The sequence below is a fragment of the Cryptomeria japonica genome, chromosome 9 (genome assembly GCF_030272615.1).
Source record: "Cryptomeria japonica chromosome 9, Sugi_1.0, whole genome shotgun sequence".
Classification (NCBI taxonomy): Eukaryota; Viridiplantae; Streptophyta; class Pinopsida; order Cupressales; family Cupressaceae; genus Cryptomeria; species Cryptomeria japonica.
Window position 1 is genome coordinate 118,458,834 of NC_081413.1, and position 12,611 is coordinate 118,471,444.

The window sequence follows — 12,611 nt, forward strand, 5'->3', positions numbered from 1 at the left end:
ATGCACTTATCTCTACTTATAAGTAAACGCTTATACTGCTGTTTGAGATTTTTGGTTTGCTGTAATGGTGTTTGAATATTTTAACAGGGAATGTGTCATACGAGTCTAATATGAAGAGTGCAAAATAGAGATAACAGATACATCCTTCTAAACAAGACTAATTCAAATACCATATTTGCTCAGAAAATATAACATTTTAGAACAGAGGAATAGCACAAATCTGACTTCATATATTTGCAACACTAGAACAAATATTAAAATTGATATTCAAGTTGCCCATACAACGATATCATCCATGCTGAGCATTAAGGCGCTAGCATAAACATAATAGCAATTAAATACAGAAAACCTCCACACGTTTGCATCAAGAATCCACAATCAAACAAGGAGGAAGCACATCCACAAGAGACCCGCATCTGGTGCGCAGACAGTGGCAACTATCTTTTATATAGCGTCCATGATATTAAGACCACGAGAATATAATATCCTTCTACGAGACACAACTCTTCCCAAGAGATACATGCCAAGAACAAGTAGTGCCAGTCAGCAGAGAATGAATATATCCACGTCCTCAGTCAAACAGACAACATAGGATAAAAATCATGCCAAGAATGAAATAGCATATCGACTAGTAATAGACCAAATCCATGACCTTCAAAATGCTCACACTTTCTCCTCAAATGAGAGTCGACCCAATGCACGACTTTCACCAAAAATGCCACCAGCCTCCAATATGGTGGAGTGCTAATATTAAAGCTTACACAACTCCCTTGATAGACGTCTCAAAAATAGATTTATTTCAGCACTAGAGAAAGAAGACTTTTGTCACACCCTGAATGAAGTATGAACTCAAAAGCCAACGATGCCATGAATAGCCAATCACCCATATAAATAAACCCCTTTGAAAGGCATCCAAACTCATTCAATTAATATGTGCAATTTAATCAAACTGCTCAATATGCAAAATATTTAACAATCCAAGCCTTGCAAATTTGTCCCTAAAAGAGACCACACAAATTTGATAAACTTGACTAATTAATACCTGAAATGATATCTGTAGAACCCTTTGCGAGACTTTGGATGAAACCTCCAACAAACTGAATAATGTAACGCAATTGTGAATCCTGAAATGAATCCACTGAAAAGATGGAATTGGGTTTTCATCCAACCCATCCAAAACCCAAGGGTTTTGTCTTAGGGCTTGCTGAACCAAAAGCCAGAAGCTCTCAAAGCTATTCAAGCGAAAATAATGAACCAAGCATACCCAAAAGAACCCCTTCACTTTTCTTTTATAACCAACTGAGGAAGCTTATAGATTGCTTTTCAAATTTCCCTCTCCTTTTAATTTTTAACTTTAGTCTAGGAATAATAAAGTGACTAAATAATATTTCTTTTTTTTCCTATTTCCCACTAATAATGTGACCCTTTTATAATTCCCCTTGACATGAAATAAGTCACTTTATTAAACAACCATTGTTCAATACTAAATTATCTTAATATGAGTAATCCTAAAAAGCTTAGGACTTATTCAATATTTGATTAATTAATTGTTTTTATGACCTTTATAAAAAATTAAAATTAGTCGTCTTTTAATTAATTTATTTTTAGACAACTTAATTTTAATCATTTAATTATATTATAAGGTCAAATGAAAAGGACATTATGGAAATACCTGCAAAATTTGCACAAGATGTCAGATAATTATATTCTAAGGTCAAATAAAAACAAGACATTATGGAAATACCTGCAAGATTTGCACGAGATGTCAGATAAAGGTAGGGCATTCTTCCTGAGGAACATATCCTTGATCATGATAGATGAGGAGGTGTCTTTGCAAGATCATTTGATGAAAAACAAAGATATGCATGATCAGTTATCTACTATTAGTCGCACAATGGAAGAAGAAGACATGGTAGTCATAACATTGAAAAGCTTACCACAGTCGTACGAGCATTTCATAGAAACACTTAACATCCCGTCTACCAATGCTGATGTGAAGTTTGATGACATATGCAACAAACTCTTATTTGTGGACAAATGGAAACAACAGTTTGGTAGCAACAGTGATTCATCAAGTCGAGAATAGGCCTTTGCAGCCAAGGACAAAGGCAAGTGGCCTCAAAAGAAAGGTCAATGATATAATGTACAATTTCAGGAATCTATAGTCTATCACATGTCATTACTATAGGAATCTTGGTCACACGAAGAGATTCTGCAAAAAGAGGTTAGCTGATCAGCAATCCAACCCGGGAGGGTCTCCATTACAAGCTCATGTCACAAAAGATTCTGAGTAGGAGTCAGCATTCTATGGTTTTTTCACCAATAGATCATTCAATTTTTTGGGTTTGGCTTAGTGTAGTTAATAGATTGGCCATTAAGGGAGTGTATTAGAATACTAGTGTAATATTTAGTTATAATGGTCAATTAAGTTGTTAGGATAAACTTTAGGTATATTCCTTATTCTTATAGTTGCCTTTTTCTTTCCTTAGTTGTAGATCTTATCCTTATCGATAGATCTTTTGTAATCTCTTATTTAAAGAGTTTTTTACGCCTTTGTTAATAACAAAGATCTTATCAAATACTGAATATCTTAATAATCATTCTCTATCATTACTTTTTGTAATAATTATCCCCTCTACTTGTATTCTTTTGTGAAATGGTGATTTAGATCTCTCTTCATATTTCTCACTTCTTGATATTTAACATTGGCCTTCAAATGATGATCTATGCTTGGAAACTTTTTTACATCATCTTTTGCTCATCATGAAGTGTTTCTAAACCACATAAAAGTTTGTTCACCATTTTCTTTGAATCCTTTCATGCAATATAAACCTGCTTAAATTGATTCTTACTGTGGTTGTCTATCAATATCCATCCTATCTTATTTGAGTGTCTCTACCTAAATTGCTTTGTTCTAGATATGAAATAATTCCCTATTAGGAAACTCAATTCATTCATCAAAACATCATTTGGTTTCACACCAAAAGACCACTAGAAAGGGTGGCATTGATTTGATTCTTGATAATGTAATTAGACATATTGCATTCTTAGCTCTAACATAATGTTGATAAAATTTTCCATCTAGTAGGGGTTGCATTTGTATGCCTTTAACCCCATATATGAATTTATTGCTTCCAAATATTTTATCTCCAAAAACATTACAACTCCAATGTTCAAAACAATTGTTGTTCTTTCTTTTTACTTTTAGATCAAGAATTTCTTGGAATTGACATTTGTAGTTCAATCGTAGCAGCAAAAATCTTTTGGGGAAAAAAAAGCAAATCAGAAGTATAAGCTTTTTTCAAAAAAAAAAGGAAAAAAATTGAGGAAAAAACTGATTATCAAAAGGTAAAAGAACATTTTTTTAAAAAAAAGAGAGAAAACCCTACTGTTTTTTAACTTAGGCATTTAATAACATAGAGTTATAGAGAAAAAAAAATGAGAGCAAGGATCTAGGTGGCAACCCCTAGCATGGTTGAGGGGCAATGCCTCTCATAGGGATCTGGGGCTAGTGCTCCCAATAGGGTCAAGGAGTAGTGCCCATCACAGTGGTTCAGGGGCACACTACTTTTTAATAATCTTATCATGTTTGACTAAGCTCCAAGACTTCCCCAAACCTTTCAAAAAATGCTTGACTTTCACACTTTTATATACTATTGTCAATTTTTTATTCATTTTTTTAATTAATAATTATATATATTAATGTAATAAAATTATTACAACTTTCAATTAAAAAATTAAAAATAAATAAGATCCTAAAACCCTAACTCTTAATCCACAAACAAAACATTCATAGCTATTGAAACCCAAAATAAATTTAAATCCCACAATTATGCTTCACCAAAAAAAGAAAATTGAGTGGCAAAGAGCCTAAACTCCACATAGCTAACAATTAGCTTGAAAAATGAATATTGATGAATACCTAAGAAGTTTCCAAACAATGTAAAATGACTTTAAATAAACAACAAAAATAAGTTGTGAATCCTAATATAGGAATGAGTATTAGTTCAGGGCCTTAGGTATGAATACAGGTTTGTATATATTATTAAAATTTTATCATTATATTAATTATATCAAAATTAATGAATTAGAATCATTAAGGGGGAAATACAGGCATGGTTGTTAAATAAGTTTGTTCAGAAAATCAAATGTGATTTGAACTGTTTTAATGACTTTAAAGTCACCCTTGTGCGCAGAGAAGGAAACATAGAGGCGGATGTTCTATCTAAATGGGCTAGCATGTTTGAAGTTGTGCATGAATATCAATTGGAAGATATTCGCAATCTCCAAAATGATGACGTGGATGAAGATATGATGAATATGACAACCCCGAGGATAGTGGATGGACACAACATTAGTTGAAGGACATGGTAACTGGCACAAGTTAGAGGTGGAGTAAATGTCGGATCGTGCGAACAAATTGTAAAGAAAAGCGAGGACAAAGTTTTTATGGAAGTGCATTTATGATTTAGGTCTATGGCAGCGAAGTAGGACGTTGGTGTCGGGCGGATTACGTGATGTGTTGATTGTTTTATTGTTTTTTGGTAGCTATGCATGTCATTTTTTCATATTGTTCTCTTTGAAAGCAAATTGCAGAGAGTTGGAAAATGAACTCAGAGGTGATGGAACTGTAGCAAGTAGAAAATGGAAGCCTGCTTCACTCTCAAAACGACGAAGAAATTAGTGTCGTTTGTGAGGAAGGTTTCGAAGAGGCAAATATGGGGTCTCTTTTTATACAAGGATGAAAGGCTTTTGGAGGCGGTTAAGCTATTGCTGGGTGAGGACATTGTGCATATTAGTCATAGATATAGGACTAATATGGAGATTTTTTCTTTAATTGCTGCTTGGGGTTTAGAATTCGAAGATGCAGTGGATAAGGTTAGACAAGTGTTGAAGGAATTAATTGCAGAAGAATTTTTGGGTGGTATGGAATCCATACTTGAATGGGCTGTCCCGAGGGTTGGCATTGTTATTTCTGAAGGGACGGAGGAACCAATGAACCCTATCCCATTTGTTTGCTGGCCAGAGGATGATTTGAAATCGAGGTGCAGAGCATCGGCATGGCATGGTCGGGAGGCCTTTAAAACTTTTGCAAGGTTGATGTAGGTTGAAGCAGCTCTAAACATGGCACATGAAGTGGCGAGGGTGGAGACGGGCCAAGAATTGAGACCAAGGGCGCGTACAAAGGAGGCGATGAGAACCTTGGCCAGGTTCAATGCGGAGCATGCTAATGATAGTTAGTAGTTTAATTTGCTACATGTTTTGGTTAGCAGCATTTTGGATAGTGATAGAGGTACTGTTAGCAGTGTTTTTTGGTATCTGCTAGGCAGAAAATGTGCCCTTTAAACTATTACGCACTGTCTTTACATATTTCATAGTGGTTGTTGAGATGTTTGAAGATACTGTGATGTGGTAGAATCGGGGGGTGGCTCTCTGGAGAAGCTTTTTGGGATGATGATTTTTTGAACTATGTACTGTTTGATATTTCAAGTTAATACAAAAATCTATTACCGACCAAAAAAAAAATTAATGAATTAGAAAAAATATTGAAATTTACAAATAATTTTTTTATCAATTTAATTTTTTAATTACTAAAAAAGTTATATATTAATTATATATTCCAACTAAACAACTTTTATTTTTATCAACTTAAGAAAATTACTTTACATTATAAAGAAACAACAGTAATATTTTATACAATCAAAATATAAAAGAAACTTTTGTAAAAATCAAGACAACCTCTCTTGAATGGCTCATGTTGGAGGGAGAAAGTGTCACCAAATGCCCAAAAACAGCCCTAAAAATGGAAAGTGTTTCATCAGTTTTAACCATTAAAGTGACATCCTCTTGTCACATTTTTGGTAACAAAGGCATAAACAGCTCCCATTGAAATTCATCAAAAAAATGTTGGAATTGTGTGTGAACGTTACCATGCAGAAAGAGAAGTTGAAATCACGTTTAATCACCAAAAAAAATAGGGTTAAAATCAATCAAAATCATCAATCAACGATTTATTTAAAACCGTAACTTTAATAGCAAAAAAATCGTGAAGTATACCGATCCATGATTAATTGTGTATAATCATGATTTTGCTTCTATGGTTTCAATGGCAGTTTCCTGCCTTACTGAACAGACCACCTTCTGCCATAATGGTTATAGTTTTAGCTTTGTGTTCATGTTTTAAGCCTAATCTCTTGAGTCAGAAACTTTTGTTTGATGGATGTTGACACTGTTGAGGTAAGGCAGCAAAGGAAATATGAAATGTGAAAGGAAAAAAGGAGAAGAGAGATGGTCAAACATTATTTAAAGGAGAAGAGAGAATTAACTTTGCTTGTTAAAATAGAAGGTTATGCCATCTTTTGCAAGTGATTTCTTCTAAGTTAAGATAGGCAGTTCCTGCTCAAATATGCTCTTCATCTTGTATTTATGAGCTTGGATTTAGTTGTGTACAAATTGGTGAGTTATGCATATTAGACATAATATAATGTTAGACCATCTTTGTACATGTATTTATTGCTTATGTGAATGATTTAATAAGACTATATTTGTCATATATAAAGGGTAACTTACACATTATAAGTTACAACCACTAATGTAACTTCCCCACACAATAATTACAAGCATACACATTGAGTGTGTACCATACAATTCTCTCAAATTCCATGCATTTATTCTCCCAGCACATCTATTTTGGATGCTTGTTGGTTGAGATCTCTCATAAATGTATTTGTATAGGGAAAGGTCCTTCAACAACATGAGGAATGTTCTCATTTGTTCCAAGTACCACCCAACGTTCCTGATTATTTTGGAGCATTTCCTTACATTCCCTCATTCTGGGATGTTAGGATATCTGGAGCACACCTTATAATCCAAAAGACTGCCTATGGATTGGCAGATTTGTATGTGTTCATCATGAGTGCCATATTTATCACTAATATGTTTGCATTCTTCGAGAATCATTAACTTGACAGTTGACAAAGCCAAACTGGTTCAAATATGAGCAATTTATTTGATACGTGTATCCAGATTTGTTCGATCTAATGTTTTTTGAAGTAGACTAAGCCCTAGGAGCATAGGAACAAGTTTCCTATTGTAAATTAATGTTTGTCAAGTCCTATTGACTAACTTTGGCCAATAGTGGAAAGAAAAAGGATGTAAAGGTATTCCATATAATTTTTATCACCAGCTGTGCAAAATGCAAATTTGAAATTAAAATTCTCCTGCTATTGTTATTATTATTATTATTTGCATCCACTATATAAGATTCAAATAGGCTGAAACGCTTGTTATCACAAATTATTCTGATGGCATTTCAATGTACATGTTGCTGACAGTAATAAGTTTCCATTTCAAAATGTGAATCTTCACTCAGAATTTTACCAATCTGACTATTATTTTTCTTTTATATGAAATGAGGCCTAGACATGCATCCTGGATTTCTGGTGCATTTTCCATTTTTTAAACAAAACTGGGACATCCCCTTATGTTTTTTCTGACATCAGGGCATTCCCATGCTTGCACCTTATAAAAGCTCAAAAAACAAAAAAGACATGGAAGGCTTCGTGGGAGCTTCTTGTCACTGATATCAAACCTTAGTAGGCAGAGTGGAGAGGAAAGTGAGGAATCTAGGTAGCCTTTCAAATTTAGCAAATCTAAATTGATAGTGCTCGCCTGCCCCATTCCATTAACTTGGGAACTTGGAAGAGTTGTTTCTCACACAAAATACAGTTGAGCCAAACTGCATTCACAAACAAAATGATAAACATTAACTCCTTGGCACCCATTGTTTTTAAAAAAAAAACAAGAATGAAGAGGCAAAGAATAAAACAGCCAGTAATGAAAGCTGGGAGGCCTTTTAAAGGAAAGAAAATTCATGATCTCATCTTATTGGTGGTAGTCAAGATTTTATTTGAATGCATGCTAAGAGCCTTCTATATGGAATTTAAGTCGAAGCACTGAAGTATGGGAGGCTGCCCATAAGAAGAGATCCTTCTCCTATGCTTTTTAGAGGAAATGCATTGAACCATTCAAACTTAATTTATGTTTTGGTTAAACTTACATCATAATTGAATCCATTTGATTGACATTGACTTTGACATCTACAATATAAGTTTTCAACAGTTATATACTTTGTATGTGCCCATGTTTATATTTATAGTAGATATATTTGAATGTTCATGATTTTAAAACTTCAACTTCTTTTAGTTTGTTTAAGTCATTTTTAGCTATTTTTAATTTAATTTTATTTGTATTGTAAAATGTCAACCATTAATGAGGTTGATCACGCAATGTGATGGTTAAGTTGTGGCATTGTTAATGGTGCCACCAAGGTCCAATTCCCCTCTGGGCTGATTGTGAACTGTAGCAGCATTAATGCCAGTTGACAGGTGTTAAGGCCTGTACCAAAGTCCCCTGTTGGACACTCGCAGGCCTTGTGCCCCTGCTGGGCGCTTGTGGGTCTTGGCTGTTGTTGTTGCATTAATGCTGGGGATGAGGTTCCCCGTTTGTGGCCTCAATGGTTCATAGCTCCAGTGAAAAAATGTTCACTTACCAAAAAAAAAAAGGTCAGCCATTAATTTTTATATATTATTATACTAGCCATCACCCCACCATTCCGCAAAACCAGAAAATCTTTGCCATCCTCAATACCCATCCCCAAAACTTTGAGAAACACTGCTAATTTTCATAGGTAACATGATGTTAATTAGAAATAGATTGTTTTTGACATTTACTTACAATATTTTATCAAGCTGAATATTTTGAATTTTCCTAGATGCAAACTGTGTTTAAAACTCACTGCTACCTCTTAATGAGGGCATTTTTTGTGCAGGGAAAAGGTTCAACTTCAGATTTCGTAGACGTGATCTATTACCTAGGCAGGAAATTCATGAGAGATAATTTATTCTTCACAGTCAAAGAATTCAGTTTTGGATTTTAATAAAATTTGCAAGGTCATCATCAAAATCTGTACCCAAAAACATGTATTTAAGTGAAATTTTAGGTTATTTATTTTATTTACATTGTTTTCTTCAAAGTAGACTAGTTGCTTTACGTGTTTGCCATAAAATAACTGTTAGGTGCTGATAGTATGAATGGAAGATATTTTGCAAACAGGAATGATAGTAACATTGAGGAAACAGATCTTGGAAAGGAATTACTTAGATCTTTGAGGTGGAATTGAGATGTCATTCTGCTCACAGAGGCTGGAGAGACTATGCTAAAGCAGTGGAATATCTTTCAGTCTGAAAGGACATAACAATGTCAGTGACTAGTTGTAACATTCCATTATAATTTATTCCATATGCTGCCATGATGTATTCTCATTTACCAAGGAGATCCTGTTCTCCTGGTGTAAATTGAAACATTTTTGACCTGCAGTGTTAATTTAAGCTTTTTATCGCTTTAGTAAAAATACCCATTTGTGTACATGTAGTTTTTCTTTTTCAATTGAATTCTTTAAGTTGAATTACCACTGTCCTGTTTTGGTCGTCGTTATACATTGTCATCATTTCTTTCTCTTATAAAAAAGTAGTCACGCATATCTAAGCAAAATTCAGAAAATTGAAGAGCAAAGAGCTATGTTTGTTAATGTTCGACCTTATGTTTCCAATCTTCTCATGAATTGAGGTTTACCCTATGTTATCATAACCCTTTTAAACCTTATATGTACCCTAGAGATGCATCCTCATGCATTTTTAGACCCATCCCCAACATATATTTTGAAGACACAAGAATAGGTTGGAAATATTAGAAAAAAAAAAGAATATCCTTGTATTTTTTTATTTTTTTTCTGGAAATGCCCGAAAATGAAGGGATGGTTAGGCATTTCCAATAGGCATTAAAAACACAATTAAAAAAAAGGGGAGCATAAGTGGCCCACAAAGACCTTCACAGCACACCCAACAATTAAAAGACAATCTCATTTTGTCATTTTACATTATGTGATAGGAAAAAGAGCAATTATGGGTAGAGAAGAGAATAACACTATAATGCAAAAGATTATCAAAATTATATCATTCAAGATAAATTTAGTATCCACTATTCATTTGTACAAATTCTGTTGCGTTTTTTTTGTTTCAAATAATGATTTTTTTTAATTATATATTTGTATCTATATTTGTGGGGAGGGATCAGAGATCATAGAGGTGGGTGAATTTAATAGTTTCATGGGGATTCTTAGTTTTGGGTTGGGTGGGGATTCTTGTTCCTGAGGAAGTAATAGTTTCGGGGCACAACTTGCTTTCAAGTGTTATTCTTATCCAATGATATCTAATGGTATTGAAAGATAGTGTGATCTAAGTTTTGTCCAATTGGCCTAATAAACGATTCTCGTAGAATTAGGAGTATTGTGTTTTAAGGATGCTTGGATCAATTTGAATGCTCTTTTGAAATTCCATAAAAAAATGCAATAGATTCATTCAAACCTAAAAACTATTTTTACAATTTGCAAGTGTCATAGATAGAGAGAAAATAGCTTCAAGAGGGTGAAATTTGGTTGTCATTTGTGCAACAAGGATAATAAATGTAGCTTTACAAGTGTTTAGTTTAATTTTTGTGCATAAGTGCACAAAAATGTAAAACGCTGTGAAAAGAATCTTAGATGAGGTGAGGCAAGAAATAAATGAAGGGTAATTGAAGATTATTTAACTTAATATGCTATTACTACTTAAATAATGGATGTTGAGTAGGAGTGAAGAGGGTTCTAGAGAGAGGGAAGCTACTAGTGTTGCTAGGGTGTTCAATATGAAATCGTCAATTATAATTTGTTTTTAACCAATGCCATAACTATTTTATGTGATAAGATTTTATTTCATATAAATTTTCAAAGATGCAATTATTGTTGGTCCTTCATTTGCACCCTTAGAGAAGATAAACTATGCACTAGCCCTCTTATTAGAAATTATTCCAAGGTGAAAGTGATTATAGAGGACATGAGATAAACTTCGACGAAGTTATGCACTACTATGTGTAAAAGTTGTTCAATTCTCAATTCAATATGCAAGATATATTTCTATTATCTGATATGTATTATTACGTTCTTATTGTATATGTCTAACTATCTTCTTGCTTGTGGCAAATGAGAGGAGCATTTTATATTTTCTGTCTTATCTCACGAATGCCACTTACTATAAGTATATGACAAACAAGGCACGGTCAAGCAATGCCTTGATCGGTCATGACCGATCAAGACATTACTTGATCGTGTCTTATTGTTAATACTAATAAACTGCATGTTACGTAAATGTCAATCGGTGTGGAGTATAACCAATAATTATAGGTGTTAACCAATTGCTACCACTCGATAGTATATCGGTGGCTGTCAATGCTAACAGCCGATAGTTATCGGTGTGTTAGCCTTGACAACCGATAACTATTGGTGTAGACTAACACACCGATAACTATCGGTGACTAACATAACACTACCCGATATGCATTCGATATATACTATATGCACCCTGATCTAATGCAATCCAATAATATATTAATCGGAGTCATCATTATGTTAGATCGATATTCATCTAGATACAAGATTCATTAGATAGATGAACATAAGAAATATGCATAGTATGATTTAATCAATAGTTTGGTCATATACAAATATAGAATGACTATCAAGGATGATTCAATTGCTTGATGGTTTTATCATAGTTATCGATATGATAAATGATTGAATGAGAGACTTCATTTATCTCTCATTCAATCATTTATCTTACCGAAGCTATTATGCATTAACACTCCCTCTTAGCTAGGTAAGATGAATGTAGGCAATATATTCAAGCATCATAATTTAATTGATAGTAATCATTTTAGTCATTCATGAGAATCATACCATCTAATCATTTGGTATGTAGCATCACCTAAACACGTGATCCTGAAGTTCATCACATCACTCTTGCGATTGATAGGATATCACCTAAGCATGTGATATCAGTATTGCCTACACGCAATACTTAAGGATAATCATATGAGAAAGCTTAATTTCTCACCTTATCCTAGTTGTGATAAGTGCACTAACATTTTATGCAAATGTTACATCACCTAATCACATGATATGAAGTATCACCTAGACACATGATACAAATGTCCATCACGTCAATCTTGTGATGACAAGATATCACCTAAGCACGTGATATCAGTATTGCCTAAACATGCAATACTTAAGGATAATCATATGAGAAAGATTTGAATCCTCATCTTATCCAAGTTGTGGTATGTGCATTAACATTTCAAATGAATGTTTTACCACAACACAATCATGGCTTCATCCATGATCCACCAGAGATCCATCATGATAACTGATTTGGACATTATAAGATCGTCACCTTATAATGTCTCCATACAAGTGTTCATTATCTTGAGAGATCGTCACCTCTTAGATATGAACCCAAGGGATAAAATCCAAAAATGTCTTGTCATGACAAAGAAGTTTACACATTAAACATGCAAATACAAATTGCAAAGCAAATTACCTTTCTATCATACCTAAACCTTTTCCGAAGTGATCAACCTTCACTCTGAAAGAGGTTTGGTCAGGATATCTGCAGTTTGATCTCCAAGGGAAACCCTCCTACTCGAGAGAGAAACACCCAGCATAAAAATGTCTGCTTTAT

The 12,611-nt window shown here is 33.8% G+C and overlaps 1 protein-coding gene across 2 annotated transcripts in view; it reads left to right on the forward strand.

Moving 5' to 3' along the window:
* Positions 1-9,414, forward strand: part of LOC131062775 (calcium-transporting ATPase 3, endoplasmic reticulum-type) — a 310,592-nt gene extending 301,178 nt beyond the window's left edge. Inside the window, exons 35-36 of one of the 2 annotated variants that reach the window (XM_057996504.2) lie at positions 8,831-8,951; positions 9,115-9,414. In XM_057996504.2, the coding sequence (XP_057852487.1) occupies positions 8,831-8,898 (68 nt within the window). In that variant the 3' untranslated portion in view covers positions 8,899-8,951; positions 9,115-9,414. Of the gene's footprint in view, positions 1-8,830; positions 8,952-9,099 lie in introns of both variants that reach the window. The other variant, XM_057996505.2, reaches the window with a different exon arrangement.
* The last annotated feature ends 3,197 nt before the right edge of the window (positions 9,415-12,611 follow it).